General features: G+C 35.7%; 1 protein-coding gene and 1 non-coding gene across 11 annotated transcripts in view; one reads left to right on the top strand and one right to left on the bottom strand.

The window, feature by feature from the left end:
• PPP4R4 (protein phosphatase 4 regulatory subunit 4) overlaps positions 1-22,103 on the top strand; it is a 119,841-nt gene that overhangs the window by 78,709 nt on the left and 19,029 nt on the right. For 8 of the 10 annotated variants that reach the window (XM_060295237.2, XM_060295239.2, XM_030883478.3 and 5 more), the window contains 11 exons: positions 1,944-2,066; positions 3,620-3,789; positions 4,110-4,229; positions 6,554-6,631; positions 7,476-7,559; positions 8,395-8,577; positions 13,406-13,511; positions 14,996-15,143; positions 17,680-17,824; positions 20,669-20,710; positions 20,811-20,885. In XM_060295237.2, the coding sequence (XP_060151220.1) occupies positions 1,944-2,066; positions 3,620-3,789; positions 4,110-4,229; positions 6,554-6,631; positions 7,476-7,559; positions 8,395-8,577; positions 13,406-13,511; positions 14,996-15,143; positions 17,680-17,824; positions 20,669-20,710; positions 20,811-20,885 (1,274 nt within the window). The remainder of the gene's footprint in view (positions 1-1,943; positions 2,067-3,619; positions 3,790-4,109; positions 4,230-6,553; positions 6,632-7,475; positions 7,560-8,394; positions 8,578-13,405; positions 13,512-14,995; positions 15,144-17,679; positions 17,825-20,668; positions 20,711-20,810; positions 20,886-22,103) is intronic. The other 2 variants (XM_060295240.2, XM_060295238.2) reach the window with 1 other exon arrangement.
• TRNAA-UGC (transfer RNA alanine (anticodon UGC)) lies at positions 3,124-3,196 on the bottom strand. Its single transcript has one exon. It is a non-coding gene; the product is annotated as a tRNA-Ala (tRNA).

The following is a 22,103-nucleotide window of genomic DNA, read 5'->3' on the forward strand; positions in this document are numbered from 1 at the left end:
GATTCCTTTGTTTTTGTTTTTAAATTTATTTATTTTACTTTTGGCTGCATTGGGTCTTCATTGCTGTGTATGGGCTTTCTCTAGTTGCAGAGAGCAGGGGGGCTACTCTTTGTTGCGGTGTGCGGGCTTCTCATTACGGTGGCTTCTCTTGTTGTGGAGCACGGGCTCAGTAGTTGTGGCGCACGGGCTTAGTAGTTGTGGCTCACGGGCTCTAGAGCACAGGCTCAGTAGTGTGGCGCATGGGCTTAGTTGCTCCGCAGCATGTGGGATCTTCCCGGACCAGGGCTCAAACTCGTGTCCCCTGCATTGGCAGGCAGATTCTTAATCACTGTGCCACCAGGGAAGCCCCTGTAGGATTACTTTGGATTAATAATATTTTAACTGAACTAGGAGACCCTCTTAAAGATTATTGCAATGTGGACAATTATGATATATGGATGTTACAGAATAATAATTTAGGCCATTGAATGAACCAGAGGAGTAGCAACAGCAGTATCTGATAAGTGAACAAATGAATCTCTTTGTCCTAATAATGGGGCACCCTTAGGCATCCAAACTAGAAACATGGGCATCATCTCTGATCTGGGGCTTTTCCTGTCCCTCACTCGGTTATCACAGATCTGTCCTAACCTGTGTTCATGGCTTTATTTCTTCCTGTTCTTTCCCACTCCTCTGGCATCTGGTGTTCCAGCCGCATTTGCCGTTATCTTGGCATACCAAATTCTTTCAACCTCTAGCCTTTTCATGTTCTCCTTTTTCACTCTTCCCTCTATTTTTCTCCTAGCCAGCTGTTTCTTTTCAGTGCCCAGTTCAAAACAGTGTCTTCTCTGACATCTTCTAAATCCCTTTATACCAGGGGTTGGCAAACTATGGCTTCTAGGATAAATCCTGCTGCCACCAGTTTTTGTAAATAGAGCTTATCGGAACATAGCCACTCCCATTTGTTTATGTATTGTCTGTAGCTGTTTTGTGCCAAAGTGACAGAGTTGAATACTTGGGACAGATAAACTACAAAGCCTAGAATATTTGCAAAAATAGTTTGCAGACTCCTGCCTTATACTAACTATTAAAATAGTGATCACATTGTCTTATGATATTTTTTGTGTTTGACTTCTTTGCTGGTCTGAGTTTCTCAAGTTCAGAGAACTTTTTATTCATCTTTCTACTTCTGTTAATGCTTGTTGTCTGAGAAATTCAATAAATGTCGAATGAATGTTATTTAGTAAAAACAGTGGGTATGGTACTGAAATGTGTTGATAATAATAACAGTAATAATAATACCAATAAACCTGTTACAGGGTTTTACTTAGTATTGTCAGACCCTTAATAAAGTAGTGATTTATTTCTGAAAGTTTAAGAGAACTGTGGGAAATTCAGGGAACATTTGGAATCAAAACTTAAATATTGTTGATATCAGAAACTTATGACCTAAGCAGGCATACTCAAAGAATGAATTCACTTTTTTAAAAAGAGTTGTATAGGAAGGAAAAGCGAAGAAATTCATTATACAGAATGTAATATAAGCTAACTTACTTTCAATCAAAAATGAAATGACAAAATGCAGCATGGTGTGAGATGTATGCAGAAGAGAATTCCTGCTACTCATCTATTTATACTAGTAGTATTAGCATTCTTGTAGTTATTCAGACTCAAAACCTCAATCATCTTAGCTTTTTAATTTGTAGTCACTCTATAGTTTATTCCCTATGGCCTGTGGTGTCAAGTCCAAACCTCTTAGCCTGGCATAAAAGTTTTTGATGTTTCCCACTTATCTCTCACCTATTCTTTAAGTCATCCCTCCATCATCATTGTTTTCAGATATTTTGTGTTACTCTGAGACTAACATAGTAATTTTTCTTTCTGGAATTTGTGTATATGCATTAATTTCTACATGTGCAGTGTGGGCAACTGGATCTAAACTATGTTTTATTCTTGTTTTTCAGATGACAGAAGTCAAACTATACTTCCCTTAGTGAAATCGTTTTGTGAAAAATCTTTCAAAGCAGATGAATCAATTCTTATTTCCTTATCTTTCCATTTAGGAAAACTATGCCATGGACTGTATGGTATGCTATGTCCTAAGAATGTCAAGATTATAGATAATTTTTCCCTTTTAGCCACAAAACTTTAGCTCTTCAGTTGTAAAGCCTACCCTTTAAGTGTGTAAAATCTTAGGAGATCTTAGAATTTTGATAGCATAATTTAGAACACAGTTAGAAATGACTTTTTCACTCGTAGAACCTATATGAAAGAACAATCGCAGGGGCTTCCCTGGTGACGCAGTGGTTAGGAATCTGCCTACTAACGCAGGCGACACAGGTTCGAGCCCTGGTCTGGGAAGATCTCACATGCCACGGAGCAACTAAGCCCATGCACCACAACTACTGAATCTGTGCTCTAGAGCCCGCGAGCCACAGCTGCTGAGCCCGTGTGCCACAACTACTGAAGCCCACACACCTAGAGTCCCTGCTTCGCAACAAGAGAAGACACTGCAATGAGAAGCCTGTGCACCACAGTGAAGAGTAGCCCCTGCTCACCGCTGCTAGAGAAAGCCCACGCACAGCAATAAAGACCCAATGCAGCCAAAAATAAATAAATAAATAAAATAAACTATTAAAAAAACCCCCAAAACAATGGCAGGGTGAAGTAGGCGTAGCCTTTTAAATTTCTGAATATTTTATCTTTATGTATTAGTTGGTATATGATAATAGAAGCTCAGGTATATTAACTATTGTGCATAGTAAGTATACTCTTACTAACTTTTTGTAGAATAATTAATATATCACATGAGCAGTTCAGCTTAGAATGCAGAATAATACCTGTAACTCTTGGCATTCTGAACATATTACTCAGTTCTTAGCTTACTAACATAATGTAAGCATTAATTAAATTATAACAATCTAGCATAGAAAACATATTTTTATGCAGATTGTGGACTTTTAATAGACTGTTGAAAAAAATTATTGCAATATGTGTTGAGTTACTAGCTTCCTAAGACGGTATGTGAATGTGGAACCAGTGCATTCCATTGACCAAAGTTATTTTGAGTTTACTTCACCGTCTTTCAGATTCCTTTGTTTTTTTTTTTTTTTTGGCTGGGCCTTACCGCTTCTGGGATCTTAGTTTCCTGACCAGGGATTGAACCTGGGCCCACAGCAGTGCAAGTGCCAAGTCTTAACCACTGGACTGCCAGGGAATTCTCTCAGATTCCATTTTTAAGCTCCTTCTCTGCAGACATACGTGCATGTCTTTTCTGTAGGCAACTTCAGCATATTTACCATAAGTAAATAGCAATAATGGCTGCCATATTATTATTGTAGTGACTCATTAGTGGTATATACAGTGGTACATGCTGCAGAAATTAATGCAGATGTAATTCCTGTGTTGCATAGTTTTATACTATCGAAATTAAAATGAAAATATTATTAAAATTAACATAAGGTGAAGAACCATTAGATTTCTTCACAATAGTTATTCTTTTTCATTGTTGCTTTTATTTATGATTTCCAACCATTTATTTAAATATTTGGTTCCAGTTATTTTTATTGCACTTTGCTTTTCCCTTTTTAATTATTGTTTTCAATTAAAATGTTGAGCAAAGGTTTTGCATTTGTTTTAGGAATATTTACTCCAGATCAACACTTGAGATTTTTGGAGTTTTATAAGAAACTTTGTACATTGGGTTTGCAACAGGAAAATGGACACAATGAAAACCAGATTCCACCCCAAATCTTAGAGCAGGAGAAGAAATATATTTCAGTACGGAAGAACTGTGCTTATAACTTTCCGGTAATAAATTATACATTTGTATTGGCTAAACGTTTTAATTTTAACTTAAAAACGTGAATAGATTGCATTGAAAAATAATGCCATATTTGACACTTGCTACATCACATTATGTCTGGTGTATGTTGGTTAATTTATATTTATCTCTGTGTAAGTATATATATTAGAATTATATGCATGCATTTGGATCTTCCAAATATGGTTTATAACTAAATTATGATTCAGAGGACATGATTCAGTTTAAGTGACATGATTATAATAAGAGGTGTTGATGAATGTTTTTCTCTCCTTCCCACTCATCTTCTCCCTCCCACCTCCACCAGGCCATGATTGTTTTTGTTGATCCTAAAAATTTCCACATGGATCTCTATTCTACATTCTTCTGCCTTTGTCATGACCCTGAAGTACCAGTCAGATACACTATTGCTATTTGCTTTCATGAAGTAAGTCTGAAAAAGTGATACCACTTTACATTTGTTGTTAATTCTACCTACATGTAGTATATGATTTTTTGATATTTTGTACACATCTGTTTACAGGTTTATTAAAAGATACAGGCTCCATATCGCTCTCATATTCTAGTCCTAAATATTGAAAAATTCCCGTAATTCTCTTTAGAATGTTACACAGAATTCATTTACATAAATACGTTATATTCGTTTAACAGGTATTAATCCATTCGTTCAGTATATCTCTAGTAAATCCTTACTTTAAGCCAGACATTGTGGTATGGATGTGGCTGTTACAGATCTGGAAGTAAAATCAGTTTTTATATGCTTTATAATGTTTATATTTAGCTTTACACCTAAACTTAAGAACTCGAGTACACATGGAAAATTGAGAGATAGATTATTTAAATTTATGGTTTTTACTGCAAATGGATCATGTTTCGTGAGCACAGCTTTTAGATTCAGCTGTTACAACAACTCTCCATATTGTAAGAGCAAAAGTGAATTTAAACTTTATGATGAATATAATTAACTTCTTAACCCTTGAGATTGAAATTTAGGGCATGTTTCTCGAGTGATTGCAGTAAGTACATGTTGCTATAACTGCAGTAAACATGTATAACCTATAACTTGCCAACTTTAGGACTGTCACATAAAAATATCTGTGTGGGTTAATAAAATATTCCCTTCTTTTATGAGAGGTATAATAAATATTCTTATTCTCAGTGAGAATATTTCATCCCCTTCCTTGCACTGTGTTCAGAGCATTGTCAGATTAGCTGAAAGTGCAAAGGATATCCATAGCAGCATTAGAAACGTTACTTAAGACTCTTGGCTATTGAATGATAGGCTTTGCTTCTTTTGAATAACATTTTTTTTCTGGTGTGAATGAAATGAATGTTCATTCTGCAAAGTCCAGAAAATATTCCCTTTAAATGGTGTAATTAATTAAAATAATTCAGTGTTGAACAATTAAGTCATCTTTGTAATTACGCATATAGGAATATGCTTTTGGAGGAGGAGAGAGGGCAGAGGGCACTGGCTGGCTGAGTGAACTACTTGTGTCTAATATGTATTAAGTGGGTATTTAGGCATGGTTACCATGCACGCTTGTATCTGTCTAGATTGGTGGTCTCCAGAGATGATTGCATGAGATTAGAGTCTGAGAAAGCAATATTTATGCAATACGAGAGTTTCTATTTATGTTTATTTTTATCTCATACCTTTAATATTTCATTTTATTTATGTCCACTATAAGTGGACATAATGTGTTAGCACCATAGAAAAAAAAATTGAAATATGTACACAAAAATATTTCACCAGTAGAAGTGAGTTTGGAAATCATTGATTTAGCTATTTGCTGGGTGGCTAATTTCTGTATTCTGACAATCATACCATGTAGGTAGGTTAAGATGATACTTCATAAATGAATGGTTAGTCTAGGTTTGTCCTTTTAAATAATGAAATTCCACTGGTGGATTTAAATTTCCTTAACAGTATTATTGTTGGATTCTGATAATTACTTTAGTATGTTCTGAGTTTATTCTTGTTTTTCAGAAAAATAATATTTTGAAAGTACTTTCAAAAAGTCAAAAACAACCCTGTAGAGCAAAGACTTTTAAAACACCTTCTTTGTCTAGGAACCCCTTTTTCAAGTAAAACCTTACTCAGAAACCCAGTATGTGGAAAAAATAACCCAAAAACTTAAAGGTGAAGTAGAAACTGGTGAATCTACCATTGCAGATTTTTACTGTTGCTTGTCTACAGGGAAAAAAAAAAAACAGTTCACAAAGGAGTTGGTTTAGTCTAGATTCTCCCAACTCCCAACTCCTCTCTTGCTGATTGAAGTCTTTGATGGGAAAAGTCTTCGAAGTTTTGCTTGCTTAGGAGTTTTCTCTATCCCTATGTGGCTACTGGCCTTCAGTAGAATTTGTCCCCTCTGGGAGCTCTGAACCAAGATGAATGCTCCCATGGCTGGTTTCCCTTGAAAGACCCTGTTGGCTGCTCTAAGACTTTAAAATGTGAACTACAGGCATCCATGGGCTCATTAGTGCTTGTGAGAGGGAAGTTATGACTGATAAATCCATTCTTCTACACTCCCGACCCTCATATGTTCACACACTCCAGTGTGTTAGGAAGCAGACTGAAAAGCTTACGTATGCAAGTAATTTTTCTAGAAATCTAATTTTATAGTTGTGTTGTAAACAAGTCTCATTTTAGAAGAAAATCTAACAGGGATTACTCTTTTAAAAATTGTTTTTATAACCTTTATATGTCTAGTAGTCTCAAATCTGAGAGACTTTATTGCTCCATTCTAGGTTTCTAAACTTCTGAATTCTGGAGTGTATTTAATACATAAAGAACTAATAACATTATTACAAGATGAATCATTGGAGGTAATACCTTCTTACTTTGCTTTTTACTTCTTTTATATTAAGTTTGAATATGTCAATGCCTTTTTTCTTTTATTTTCCTGCTTCTTGGGAATTGCATGAATTCTAATAGCTGACTAGCCCCAGAAGCTTCAAGTCGATATGCCACTGTATCATAGACTAGAAATTGGGAATATCTTTTTAAAATAGTAGGTTTTAAAATATACATGTATATTTGTTTGTTATGGAAAATTTTGGAAAGGTCAAAAAGTAGACAGACAAAAGAATACTTTTAGTTCTGATCACTGTTTCTCTTGTCTTATATTTTTTCATTTTCTATTTTTTCTATATAAAGTTTTTAAAATTTTACATACTTGTGATCATATGTTATATCACATTTTATATCTTTTTGTTTCTCCTAGCATTGTTTGGGGAGTATACTTGTGGAGGCTTTGGAATACTTTATTTTGATGCTTTATCTACTATATCCTATTCACCCAAATGACTGCTAGCTTGCCAAGTCTCAACTCCTCAACATTAGACATCACTGAAGGTGTCGTCTGACTTAAACTGCTTTTCAAAAGTTGGGAGGCAGTTTTGAGCATGTTGTCAGGCTGTCTCAGATCTAGACGATTTGAATATTATCAAGAGGCAGACATACTAATCTCTTTTCAAAGGTAGTTTGATCAAGGTAGCTAATTTTGTTTCTAAGACTTTGCAGCAAGAAGATGACAGAGCAAGAAAATAGAAACCCCCAAAATGCTGTTTGGTAACTCATACTATTTCTGTGTAGAAATTGGCATGTTGATTAATCTAAGATTAGAAAAACAGCCATCACAAGAAGAGTAATCAATATCTTTGTTAAAAGGTACTAGATGCTCTCATAGATCATCTTCCAGAAATCCTGGAACTTATGTCTACTGGTGGAGAAAGCAGTGTTCAAGAAAATAAGGTAAATCCCATGTATCAAAAAAGTTTCTGGACATTATATGGCCTACCTTACTCTGCAGAGTTGTGAGGAATCAACAGAAGTGTATGAAAAACATTTAAAATAGTGCTTGCCACATAGTAGGTGCTCAGTAAATGTCTGCTAGAGTTTGAACAGCTTGAATTTCCTCTACCATTTCCTTTTTTTTTTAAACATCTTTATTGGAGTATAATTGCTTTACAATAGTGTGTTAGTTTCTGCTATTTAATAGAGTGAATCAGCTATACATATACATATATCCCCATATCCCCTCCCTCTTGCGTCTCCCTCCCACCCTCCCTATCCCACCCCTCTAGGTGGTCACAAAGCACGGAGCTGATCTCCCCGTGAGATGCAGCTCTTCCTACTAGCTATCTATTTTACATTTGTCCTCTACCATTCTTACATTACCACAGTCCTTATTTATTGTCCTTGGAGTTTACATTCATATTTTCAGTTCTTATTAGCATTTATTATTACTGCAAAGAATAGCAACTGTTGAGGACAGAAAGGTAGGAATTTAGAAGGTCAAAGTCTGCTGACAGTGAAATAGAATACATTTTACTTTAGAAGGGTTGTGAATCCCAGTGTCTTTCAAAATTTTGTTTCCAGTAATCATAAATTTTATATATAGATTTTTTTTTAAGTATTTGATTTTAATAAATATTTACTTCCCTGTGACAACTAAGATGCCTCCTAATTTCCGAAAAGGTTAAGAGTTCCCCCTCCCCGGTGTATTGTAAGACTGAATAATTTGGCTGAGTGCTGAAACTGATTTCTTTAATTATCTTTGATTCTCTTGATGTGTTTTCTTCTTTAGTTATCATCTCTCCCTGACTTGATTCCAGCTCTCACAGCTGCTGAGCAGCGAGCTGCAGCCTCTTTAAAGTGGAGAACTCACGAGAAGCTGCTCCAGAAATACGCCTGTCTGCCGCACGTCATATCAAGTGATCAGATTTATTACCGTTTCTTGCAAAGAATGTTCACAATCGTGATGACAAATGTGAGCCCAATACCTGTTATCTGACTTTCTCTTGAACTTGCTTCTGTTTTGGAATTAACCAAATTATCCACATTCTTGAAATAGAACGACACACTCAGTTCATGCCCTTCTGCCTGGAGGGGTGTTACCTTTGCTTCCCCACCGGTTCTCCTTTTCATCAGCTTCTGCCTAGCTGGAGAGAGGGATGCACAGGGAGAGTGTAAACACATGCACTGCAAGCTTGATACCGTTCTTCTCAAGGGAGAGGTTGACAGGAGTCAGTGATCTCAACTGCAAAGTGCCTTTTGCTCTCATGTACACCTTTCATGTCTCATGGCCTCAGCTGTGCCCTGTTGCCTTAAGGGTATCCCTTAAGCCCCTTAATACTAGTTTGGGTTCTTTTTCTTTTATAGTACCTGAACAGTGACTTGTTACAAATAAAATGTATACAAAAAACACGGATGCCCTACTATGGATAACCTCAAAATTAGAGTCAAAGTAGGGGGGAAAAAAAAGACTTGTATTCAAATTTCCCCATAGAGTAAGTTGTCTACCTTTTTCCTTAAAATTTCCAGAGAGGATTGTTTAACCCTCAGTTCACTATACATTGAATATGACATCCTACTACCATTTTTTGAAGTATAAAAAAGTTCTGCATAATGTATATGTTTTAGAAACTATTAAAAAAGTACTTTGAATTCTTATTGTTCTCAAAAAAAGTGAGATAACAAAATCTAGTAGCCATCTCAAAAACCCCAAATCAGGTTTAGCTTCAAAGAGGAAAAAAATGACATTATTGGTGTCATTTACAACTTAACTAAAAAAAAAAAGGAAAAAGGCATATATCTTATGACCTAACACCTCTACATGAAGTTTGTTTCATGTATCAAAGCAAAGTCTAGGGGTTGAAGGTTATTTTGTAGATGTAATAATCTTAAAAATTGATATTGACAAAAATAAGTTCCTTCTCAGAGGATAATGTGTGAATGCACCACATAGAAAATTTCACATGAAATCAAGCAGAATTTATTAATTGCTGTATTCAGCAGTTAATTATTCGAGTCTGCTGTGTCAGGCACTGTTCTAAGAGCTGGGGATATAGGGTGAATAAGACAGACAGAATCCTGCTCTAAAGGACCTTGCATTCTTACATGGTGGTCATGTGGGAAGTGATAAATAGTAAAATAAAATAAATATATTAACAGGTGATCTTGATCTTAATTGTCTCAACCTGATTACTTAGTAAGTGTCTTTGTGTTTAGAAAGCTAAGAATACATAATTATTCCATATTTGTACTTTCCCTTATCAGGAAAGAGAAATGATTTATAACATAGTGTGAACAAAATACTTTCAAGCCTGAGGGATCTGCTTTATGTTTTCTTTTACAAGGAGGTAATTCCACACTTAAAAAGAAATATGTGATTCACTATAGCACATTTTCCATGATCAAAAAAGACACTTATATTCTGTTTCAATATTCCCTGGAGAAAAGATTATATTTTTAGTTCCGTATCTAATGGTCGTAATATTCATTCATTTAACAAAATTTATTGAGCACTTACTATGTGCTGAGTACTATTCTAGATGCTAGGAGCACAGTAGTGAATGAAAAGGCAAAGGACCTGTTCTCATAGAACTTTAAATTCTATTAGAGACAGAAAATAAACACATATAATACATACATCATACACCAGGGATGAAAAGTACAAGGAGGAATTAAAAACCAGGGTAGAGGGGAAGAAAGTGATGGAGGGTCGTAGGATGGTATTGTGAATATAGTGGTCAGGAAAAAGCCCTTTCTGATTAAATATGCTTTGTGCAGAGGCTTGGACCAAGTAAGGGAGTGACCATGTGGAGGTCTGAAGGACAGGTGGTCCCCGCAAAGGGAAGAGTGGACGCAAAGGTGTGATACGGCGTGTGCTTGGTTGTGTGAGGAGCAGCAAGGAAGCCCGTGTGGCGGTCGTTAGCGAGAGATGAGGCTGGAGAGGTCGCTGGGCCCACAACACGCAGGTGCTTGAAGGCCATGAGGTAGAGCGTAGATTGTATTCTGTGATACAGGGGAAGGCTTTGGAGGGTTTTGAGTAGAGGAATGACAGAAACTAACATTTTTTCCTGCTTTAGTTATGAAAAAAATTTAAAACGCAGAAAGGCAGAGAAAATACTATAATGAACCCTCACACACCCATCACCTAGGTTTAACAGTTGTCAACATTCTGATGTATTTTCTATTTCATCGTGCTGAAAAATTTTAATTATAGATATCATTGTATTTTTATTTCTAAACATTTCAGTATTCATCTCTAAAAAAGGACATTGCCCTATATAACTATGATACAATTATTACATTTGACAAAATGAACAATTATCTTTAATATCATTTAAAGTTCATATTAAAATTTACCAATTGTGCCCCAAATATGTGTGACAGTTGTTTTATTCCATATAGGATCCAAGTAAGATCTATACATTGCCTTAGGTGGTTACATCTCTTAGTTCTCTTTTAATGCAGAACAGATTCCCTCTTCGCCCTTCCCCACTTTTTCATGACATTGAATTGAGGAAGAGACTTAGTCAGTTCTGTAGAATGTCTTCATAGATTAACTTGTTTATCTCTTCTCCATATTTCTTCTAAACTGGAGGTTTGATAAGGGCTTGCCGAGTCTTAGGTTAAACGTTTTTGGCAAGAATACTTCATAAATGCTGCTGTGTATTTTATGTTGCATTGTGTCTGGACGGCTGTCCCTCCGTAAGTGAGCTAGGAGTGGTTGTGCAGATGGGGACAGCTCTGTTAGCCTACTGCAAAATTGTGTTTTCTCTCTTGTGATCTGCGTCACAATCTGAAGCTGACACTTCAACACTCAGAATACCCAGTTTCCCACCAAGCTTTTACCCATTAGTTTTAGCATCCAATGATGATCCTTGCCTGATCAGTTATTTCATTATAACTTGCAGAAAAATGATTTTTTAAATTCTGTCTTTTCTTCTACATTGTTGATGGCATTCTTCTCAGGAGAAATGCCTTTTTTTTACATCTACTTGGGTAATTTATTTACCCTAAAATATATTTCCTAATGTAAAGAGAGGGTAAATTCTTATTTCTTTCCCTCTAATTATCAATGTTCGGAGTTAGGAAAACTCTGAAGTGGTGCAGTAGCCACTTCCAATGATGATGAATGAATTTTGTTTTTGTCTCTTTCTTTTAGACTCATCATTTTATATTAAATAATGTTTTAATCAATTACAGTCATTATTCGCATGCTTAAGTGGTCACGACTTCTTTAAACTGGCTTTTACTTGTTTTGATATAATTACTTTTATCTTTGATTTCTGGCCCAAAAGACATTACCTTATACTGTGACGTATAAAATACACGTATTTTAAACTATTTTTATTTCAAATGACTAGTGTTTATGCATTTGAAATTCTATTAGTATACAAAAAATGAAAGAAAAGAGTAACATCCTTTTATTTAGTTCATTTATCTAAAATTCATTTTCCGTAATTCCACTGATATTTCTGTTTATGTACATTTCTTAAATTTTCTGTTCTAACTCATAGTGAATATTCTTTTTTTATATTCGATTAAAAGCACCACATGAAATGGTTCTCAATAGAATGGAAATAACTTGTATAAAATATGAGAGGAGGGGCTTCCCTGGTGGTGCAGTGGTTGAGAATTTGCCTGCTAATGCAGGGGACATGGGTTCGAGCCCTGGTCTGGGAGGATCCCACATGCCGCGGAGCAACTAGGCCCGTGAGCCACAACTACTGAGCCTGCGCGTCTGGAGCCTGTGCTCCGCAACAAGAGGCCGCGATAGTGAGAGGCCCGCGCACCGCGATGAAGAGTGGCCCCCACTTGCCACAACTAGAGAAAGCCCTCACACAGAAAGGAAGACCCAACACAGCAAAAATAAATAAATAAATAAATAAACCCCTACCCCCAACATCTTTAAAAAAAAAAAAAAAAGATTGATTTAAAAGTAAGATTTAAAAAAAAAATATGAGAGGAGGTAGCAGGCAGTACTCTCTGAGCAATGTATAGTTTTTCCTACTTGAATTTCAAGGATCCTAGTATAATAGTCTGAATCGTCAAGAATTGATTGTTATAATATTTATATGTAAGTCAAGATGGTGAACATGAATCTATACTGGATACAGTATATCTGATTGAGAGATTTTTCTCTAATACATCATTTGAACCCAAATCCAGTAAAGATGAATGGTTGAATTCATTTAGAATTAAGGTTCTGCCCAGTGGTGTGACAGAAATTCAAAGGACAAAGGAGTTTAAAACACTGGTAAGAGTAATTGGTATGTTGTCCCTTGGGTTCTAAGCTTTATCTGTGTCATGGACCGGGGACCTCCAAGAATGGCATTGAGGTGGAAGAGGCCGAACTAAGCCAGAGGGATCTGACATATACCTGCTCATGGGATCTCTGAGTTTATATTTTAGAAGTTGCACATCTTTGGTGAGATACCTGACACAGGGTATGTTCTAACAAATGTTTGTTGAATAAATGAGTGACAAGGTCCAGAGGTGGTTGAGATATAATTTGGGGAGAATATCACTTAAGATGAAGTGGCAAGGAAATGAGAGTCAAATATAAATCAAATCTGGATGACTTGGAAATGACTGCCAAATTGAATTAACTTTGTAGTGTGATAGTAGATGAGTTGATTTGCCTGAGCGATGGTAACATTAAATTATGAAGACACTTCCACAGTGACTTGAGAGGTAGGCAATACTGCCTTTACTTTTAGTCAATAACTTAAAATAGATTTATGGGGCCAAATTATTCAGAGTATATACTATTAGACTGGTTTAATTGTCTTCCTTATTTCTTTAAGAATGTCTTACCTGTCCAAAAGGCCGCTTCACGAACTCTATGCATTTTTCTACGTTATAATCGTAAACAAGAACAGAGACACGAGGTCATTCAAAAATTAATTGAACGTAAGTAATCATTGTCTCTCATTTTGAAAAATAGAAAGTAAACAAACTGGTTGGCCTTAGTTAGATCTGACATATTATGTATCATTTTGCCATGAATAATTAGGCCAGTGTTGGTATATATTTGCATTCGAGTTTTGTAGGCTAATTTTTTTGGCTTGTTTTAGAAGTCTTTGACAGGATCAGATTTGTGATGAATGAGAGTAGTGACTACTCTAGGCTGCCTTTTGTGAATTTCTACACTTGAGAAATTAAAATATGTATACTTATTGTTGAAAGCCCAGTTTCTATCCTGATTAATACAATTTGGAACTAAGATATATAAGTAGGCTATCCTTGAATCTAATAATTTGTTTTATGTTCCTATTTTAAATATCACAGAATGTGAGTTTTGTTCCCTTGAATAGACTTGATAGTACACATGAATGTGAATCTGGTAAGCCGAGGTGGTTTATAATGTCTTAAAAAATTGTCAATTAACAAATGCAAATTTATTTTAATTTGCTATGGGCTAAAATTAAGACAAAAACTTTTTGTTAAAATGTTAATTCTAGAAGTAGTGGTGCGCATCTATATATACTTAGTGAATTTGTTAATTATTGTGTACTTGCTTTGACTGTAGTGTCTTAATGCTTTTATTAAACTCTGTTATCCAGCACAGGCAGGTAATGGAATTTTTCTGGTTATTGGAGTTTACCATTTTAAGTATGGATCACCACTTTTCAAAAAATTCGAGTACATAAAATTCCATTTAAGAAAAAAAAATGCTCAATATACTTTAATCTTCCTTTTTTTTTTACTGCATTTTAATTCAGTTTTCATTTTTTTAGTGGTAGGACCTGACCTTTAGAATGTTTTATTTTGAATGGAGATTCTATTTGGTTTTAAATATTAAGAATTTTGCTTTTGAACATTTCTGTAATAAGGGAGAGAAAATTATCCTTTCAACATTGACCTGAATGATTTTCAGTGATATCGTGTTTACATATGATTTTACTTCAAAGCATTTTTAAGGAAACGAGAAGAAGAAAACAGTTAATTTCATTGGTTAAAGATTTTGAAGTTATACAGACCTGCATTTGAATTCTAGGTCTGTACTTTCCAGCTCTGTGGCTTTAACCTCTCTGAATCTCAGTATCCTTACCTTTTAGGAGGAATAAATTTATTCTCATCCCATTGGATTGACTTTCAGGACTTAATGAGATAATATGTATAAAGTACTTAGTACATGGTGGGTAATCAAAAAATAGTAGATATGTTCATTCAATATTTAATAAATGCTCATGGAACTGAATGCAATGTTTAATACATTTTTTTCTGTTTTTTCAGGTGCTATTAATTTGGGGGTATATAATATGATTTTTTTCTCTTGTTTTTGCTAAACAAATTGTGGATATAAAAAAGATTGTCATGGACTTAGTGATTTTTTTCACATGAAATTTTATGTAGGAAAAATTAAACTTATAATTTTTTGTTGTTGTTTCTAGAACTGGGCCAAGGAAAAAGTTATTGGAATAGACTCCGATTTTTGGATACCTGTGAATTTATTATAGAGATCTTTTCCAAATCATTTTTCTGTAAATATTTCTTTCTACCTGCTATTGAACTGACACATGATCCAGTAGCAAATGTGAGGTATGGTACCAATCCAAGAAAATATTTGAAAAAATTGTATTTTTTATGTATCTACTGTGATGAATATATGCCAAAGCATTTTCTTAGTCAATTAAAAATAATCAAGTGAAGAATTTATACTTGGTTTGAAATTCTTCGTAGACTTAACTGAGCCTCAGTAGAACCTGGAAGCGTGATCTTTTAACACTGTCTCAGGTCTTTAGTTTATTGGGCTGATAGCAGTACTCACAGCCAGACTGGCAGGTTTCTCCAGCCACTTGGATACACACATTGGCATCAAGAGAAGATTGAGTAGATGTGATTAATTTATCTCTATCTTCTAAGACTAAAGGAAAAAAATAGTTGAAAGTTGGCTTGGAGAAGATCTGCCCATTTTTACAGGCCCATTTATTCAGAGAAGTAAGGCTGTTTCCAAGGCTTTTAGCTGTCTCACATTTTCAAAATCCAGTAAATGGTAATTGGAGTTGATTAAATAACTGTGAAGTTAAATGAAACGGGCCTGAAAATGGCTTGCTTGGAAACTGAAAAAAAGAATAAATGTATTTTGCCTTTTTTTCCTCCCCAAACAAGCATATTAATTTTTTTTTAATTGTGGTAAAACATACATAACATAAAATTTACCATTTTAACTATTTTGTACAATTCAGTGGCATTAAGCACACATGCATACTGTTTGAGTTATTTGTATATTGCATAATGAGTTGAAGAGAATTTTAAACCCTCAGCCATTAGATTTCGTATTTGTGCTCTATGCCTCTGTTCTGAATTTGAGGAACTCATCTGTAGGAGACACAGAGTCAGTTGGCCAAGACTTCCTGAACAGAACTCCAGAGCTCCCTGCTGAGCTTCCACATGCCAGCCATGCTTCATGCTAGTTTCAAGCTGTGTGACATATTTGTATGTTTTATAAAAAAATGATGTGCATTGTAGACAACATGCAACCATTTAATACTTTTTAACAGGAAGACTTGGCCAGGCAATAAGCATAGACTGATAGCATGGCTGTTGAGAGAAAATATACCAAGAAGAATTGTCAGAAGATGTTGAAAAGTTCAGCCTAAGAATGCTGTGAGCATTATTTAAGGGGGACACATCTAGACATTGGTTTTGTTTTGTATTTTTAGGGTGAGAAAATACAGAAAGTACCACTGCATTGGCTTTAGTATTTTGTGCATTTTAACCTGTGCTCTACAAACTAGAGCTGACGTTTCCTTGACTTGAGATTTAAAGCAAATTTAAAGTGATTTAAAGTAAATTGAAAGACCCCGTTGATAATTCTTTAGAATTTACCTCTTGGTGAATAACTAAGGGATCCAACCACATTGTTAACGTTTTGCAAATTGAAGTTGTGATTCTAGAAAAATAGCTTCCAATGTGTTGAATCGTCATTTATCAAGCAGTTCCCAAAAATTATTTGAAAGGAAGTGAAATCATCTCTACTCGAGTCAGTGTGACTGACAGCATAGCATTGACTCTAAGGGAAAGCAACCTGTTAATTCAAAAACCAGATGAAGATGAATATTGCTCTATGAATTTTGGTGGTTTTTCTGAGTAAGAGATGATCGTATAGCAGTTTGTCTTGGTTCTCACTCTCCTGCTTGGGCAGCTGCCAGCCTAAAAAATGGGTCCAGCAACACCATATACTAACTGGCTTTTGGATACGAAAGGCTTTGCTCAACACTTTTAGAAATGTGCAGGTAGAATGAAAGCCATGACAGGTGAGAGTGGCCGGATCATCTCTTGCCTGAATTACTGAAAGAGCCCCCTGCCACCCCGTGTCCCTTTTGTCCTTGACCACCTACAGTCTAATCTCAATACGGTAGCCAGATGATACTTTCCAAACGTTAAGTCACATCATTTCACTCGGCTGTGCAAAACCCTCCGTGGCTTCTCATTGCTCTCAAAATGAAAGCCAGTCCCCAAACCGTGAGCTGCAAGGCCCCGGATGAACTGGCCTCCTATTTCACTCTGAGGCCTCCAGCTGATTTCGTTTTTGCTCTGTTCTAGACGTGCTAGCCAGTTTGCCAGTTCTGGCCAATTTGTTAATTTGGGGCAACTTCTAAGGCAGGCTCCCCCCTCTTCTCTAGATAGTCACAAGGCTTAGTCCCTAATTTACTTTCATTCTTTGCTTAAATGTCATCTTTTCAGTGAAATCTTGACTAAAAGCCTTCCTGACCACCTGGTTTGAACTTGTAATCCCCCTCCTTGTACTCCTTTGTCGTCTTTCCCTGCTTTATTTTTCTCTGCAGCATTTACCACTGTTTGACAGACATTTTACGTATTTGTTTATCCTCTCTCCCTACCCGTGTACTAGAACGTAAGCTCTGTGACAGCAGAGAATTTTGTTGGTTTTCTCCACTGCGTTATCTCAGCATCCAGAATGATGAACGCTTGACTCATCATAGACCCTCCATAGACATTTGTTGCATAAGAAATTCTCAGGCTAGCTAAAGCTTGAGTTTTCTTTCAATTTCATGTGACTGTCATTCTTAGTTATTAAATTCACTCACAAGTTAATACTGTCAATTTATTGCAGAATGAAACTTTGCTACTTGTTGCCCAAAGTGAAATCTACCCTGAAGATCCCTGCAGATAAACATCTACTTCAACAGTTAGAAATGTGTGTGAGAAAACTCCTCTGTCAAGAAAAAGATAAAGATGTTCTGGCCACTGTGAAAAGAGTAAGCGTCCCTCTTGCCACGACATTTGCCTTTCTTGCAGTGTTCACCACAGCCTCACTATCTTAGCTTGATGGGATAGCAATATGTTAAAATATTTCTATCACTGCTAGAGGAGTAAGAATTAGTAACTGATTTGGTTGATGTGTGCTCCAATTGGATATGAAAGTCCTTCTAGAGGGCACTGAGACATTAATCTTTTATTACTGGTGATATAAGCTCTATGAGAGAGCTTACATTTTAGGTACTCAGTAAATACTGTTCAGCTAATAATGAATGAGTACTTCATTCACCAGACTCTTTATAAGTGATTAGAATTGGGAAAACTTTGTTGGTATAATAGGGAAGGTCACCTTTGATAGAAACTTAGCCCTGAAAGGGCTGGAGGGGCCTTCAGTGATCTGTTGGACTTTGCAGAAGCTCGAGACCTAGAAATGTTCAAGTGTTTGCTTAAGATCTTCTTGGTAAGTGGCAGAGCCAGGGCTGAATACAGATCCCTAGCGCTTTTCAATTATGTAACATTGTGTCTTACGGGTTTTTGTTTGTTCGTTTTAGCGTGTGATCTTATATGGATTGTTTGGCAATATTGGAACTCTAACACAGTAAACATTTGGGTTAGTGAAGTCAAACCTTAAAATACTTTATAGTCTGCAAAACCTTTTGGTTGAGTATATAATATTTTTATAAGGTTATGTCAAATGAAAATCATTACTTTTATGGTGATAAATTGGGAGATTCGGACTGACATGTATATACACTGATGTGTATAAAATGGATGACTAATAAGAACCTGCTGTATAAAAAAATAAATAAAATAAAATTCAAGAAAAAAATCATTACTTTTATGAATCTGAATGTGAAGTTCAGGACACATAGTTTTTGAGCATGTATTTGTAGTGAGAGAAGTTAATTTATTAATGTGTTAAGTAACTTGGTGTCGATGGTGAGGAAAACAGAAAGAGTCCTTTGATTTTTTTTTTTTCCCTAGAGATCATTGCCAGATGTTGCATAAGGAACTTTTTTTTTTTTTTTTTTTTTTTTTTTGTGGTATGCGGGTCTCTCACTGTTGTGGCCTCTCCAGTTGCGGAGCACAAGCTCCGGACGCGCAGGCCCAGGGGCCATGGCCCACGGACCCAGCCGCTCTGCCGCACGTGGGATCCTCCCGGACCGGGGCACGAACCCGCGCCCCTGCATTGGCAGGCGGACTCCCAACCACTGCGCCACCAGGGAAGCCCCAGGAACTTTTTAATAAAGTGATTTGATAACTTAGTATTAATTAGTATAATTTTATTTTACTGAAATGTAAATTCTTCTTTCATTAACTGAAATAATCAGAAATACCCCGAGTCTGGACATGCATCTAAATCTAAAAACATAGATACACATACCATTTGTTTCTGTCTTTACCGTTTAATTACAGAAGTGTAAGCAATGGAATTAACTTTCAAAATAGTAAACGTGAGACAGTTACTTTTTTGAGAGAATTTATTAACTGAAGAGGTAACTCAAGCTAACCCTATAAATGGGGCAAAAATGATATAATTAAATTGATAGATTATTAACTTTCAATGGATTATTCTGTAGTACAGCCCTTATTTTAAGAACGTGTCACGTGAGGAAGTCAGTCTGTCCCATGAAAATTCTATAGTATAATGTTTATCAAACTGATGTATTGGTATGGGAACCTCTCAGGAAGCTAGCTATTCAAAGCTTTGGGATAAAAATGAAATAGTCAGTTTCTTAAGATGAAAAGTAATTTCATTTAAAAGGGCTATTTCATGCCATAAATTATAACATTTTCATAAATTTCAGCATAAAAATAAAACTTCAAATAAATATTATGTTTGCAATGGATAGCTTTGGGCATATGAATAAATGTACTTTATCCTGGCCATCAGAGTTACTCCTGTAAAAAAGTACTGTCCTCTATCAGAGACAGAACCCTGGATTAGATGGGCCATTCATTGTTTGACTGAAATAATTTATTTCAGACCAATGTATTTGAAAAGACAAATACTAAATTAAGAGAATGCTTTCAGAGTAAAGTTTTTTCTATTGGTCAAAATGTCATAATAATCAAAAGTTTCTGTGGCAAGGAACTAAGGATATTAAGCCCAATGATACCTAGCTTTGTATATATTTAGCTAAAAGTTTTTTTAAAAAATTCAAAAATTATATTGTATTTCTGAAGATTCAGAAAAGAGTGGCACAGGAAGTTATTAGAAACTAAATTGCATGTGTTTAGTATTTAAAATAATCCTCTACCCTTGCTTTTCTTTTTTTTTTTAATGTAATTAATTTATTTTTGGCTGAGTTGGATCTTTGTTGCTGTGCGCGGGCTTTCTCTAGTTGTGGTGAGTGGGGGCTACTCTTTGTTGCGGTGCGCAGGCTTCTCATTGCGGTGGCTTCTCTTATTGCCGAACACGGGCTTTAGGCGCTTGGGCTTCAGTAGTTGTGGCTCGCGGGCTCTAGAGCGCAGGCTCAGTAGTTGTGGCGCACGGGCTTAGTTGCTCCGCGGCATGTGGGATCTTCCCAGCCCAGGGGCCCTGTGGCCCCTGCATTGGCAGGTGGATTCTTAACTACTGCTCCACCAGGGAAGCCTTACACTTACTTTTCTTAAGTTGAAAAACTTTTAAAAGTTTAAGTGGATCTTGGTGTTAATATATAGAGGTTGATTAAAAACACAACATAGAGTTGGGAAGAACTTTAGAGACTTTCTAATTTAGCCTTTCACATAGTGGAGAAGTCTCTTCTTTGATCCTCCCTCTGGAAAAGGAGTCTTTCTGAGGAATGATTAGTTGATTTAATTTAATTACTGTTGAATAATTTAAAACATTTTCTTTGCAGACTGTGTTAGAGTTGGACAGAATGGAAATGTCCATGGACGCTGTGAGTACACTCTCTTTACCTTATGTTGAAAGGAATATTTAAAAATTGGCAGAGACTCATCATTAATGTTTCACAATTTCATTTTAAACTTTAAACTTAGTTTCAGAAAAAATTTTATGAAAAAGATTTGTTGGATCAAGAGAAAGAAAGAGAAGAGCTACTTCTTTTGGAAATGGTATGTTTTCACACACACACACACGTACTCTTTTCTGACCAGTATTAACTGTGCTTTGTTATTAAATCTAATCAATAATTTCTTTCAGTTTCATACTACTTTTATTTTCCCTAAATGACTAAAGAAGAATCCTGACCTTTTGAAATATGTTCTTTTATGAATTGTAAGGAAAACTACATTTGAGAGCCTTTAAAAAAAAAAAACTACCTTATTGAAGTATGATTGACTTATGATTAACAGCAAATACTTAAAGTGTGCAATTTGATGAATTTTGACATACAGACATACCCATGAAACCAGAATATAAAATACCAAACGTTGCCATTCCTTCAAACATTTCCTTGTGCCCCCTTAGTGATTCACATCTTCTACTCTAGTCCCTAGCAACCACTAATCTAGTTTCTGTCACTGTAAATTAGTTTGCATTTTTTAGAATTTATATAAATTGAATCATATGTTAGTACCTTTTTGGGTCATGCTTCTTTCCATCAGCATGATTACTTTGAGATTCATCCATGTTTTTGTGCATATAAAGAGGTCATTCCTTTTTATCTCTGAGTAGTAGTCCGTACCGCGGATATACCACAACGTGTTTATCCGCGTCTTAACGGACATTTGGGTTACTTCTAGCTTGGGAACATTAGTGAAGAAGTCTTTGAGTGGACATAAGTTTTCATTTCTCTTGGGGAAATAACTTAGGAATGGAATGGCTGGATCGTATGGTAAACTACACTTAACTTAAAAACAAAGACTGTTTTACAAAGTGCCTGTGCCGTTTTGCATTCCCACTGGCTGTGGTGGAGAGCTTCGGTTACCCCGTATCCTCTCTAATGCTCGAGAGGGTGGGTATGTAATATTATCTCAAATTGCTTAGCCCTGATGCCTAAGGAGGCTGAGCATCTTTTCCTTTGTGTATTGGCCATCCTTATATCTTAGTTGATGAAGTCTCTTTTCAGATTTTAAAGGATTTTTGTTTATCTTCTTATTGAGTTGTGAGAGTTCTTTATAAACTCTGAATACAACTCCTTTGTCAGAGATACATTTTATGAATATTTTCTTGGAGTCTGTGCTTCATGGTGTCTTTGGACAAGAAGAAGTTTTTAATTTTGATGAAGTCCAACTTATCCTTTTTTTCTTTTAGCATAGTTCATGCTTTTTTGTTCTAAGAGTCTTTTGTCTATCCCCAAATTATAAAGACTTTTTCCTGTGTTTTCTTCT

Source organism: Globicephala melas, chromosome 2, assembly GCF_963455315.2.
Source record: "Globicephala melas chromosome 2, mGloMel1.2, whole genome shotgun sequence".
Taxonomy (NCBI): Eukaryota; Metazoa; Chordata; class Mammalia; order Artiodactyla; family Delphinidae; genus Globicephala; species Globicephala melas.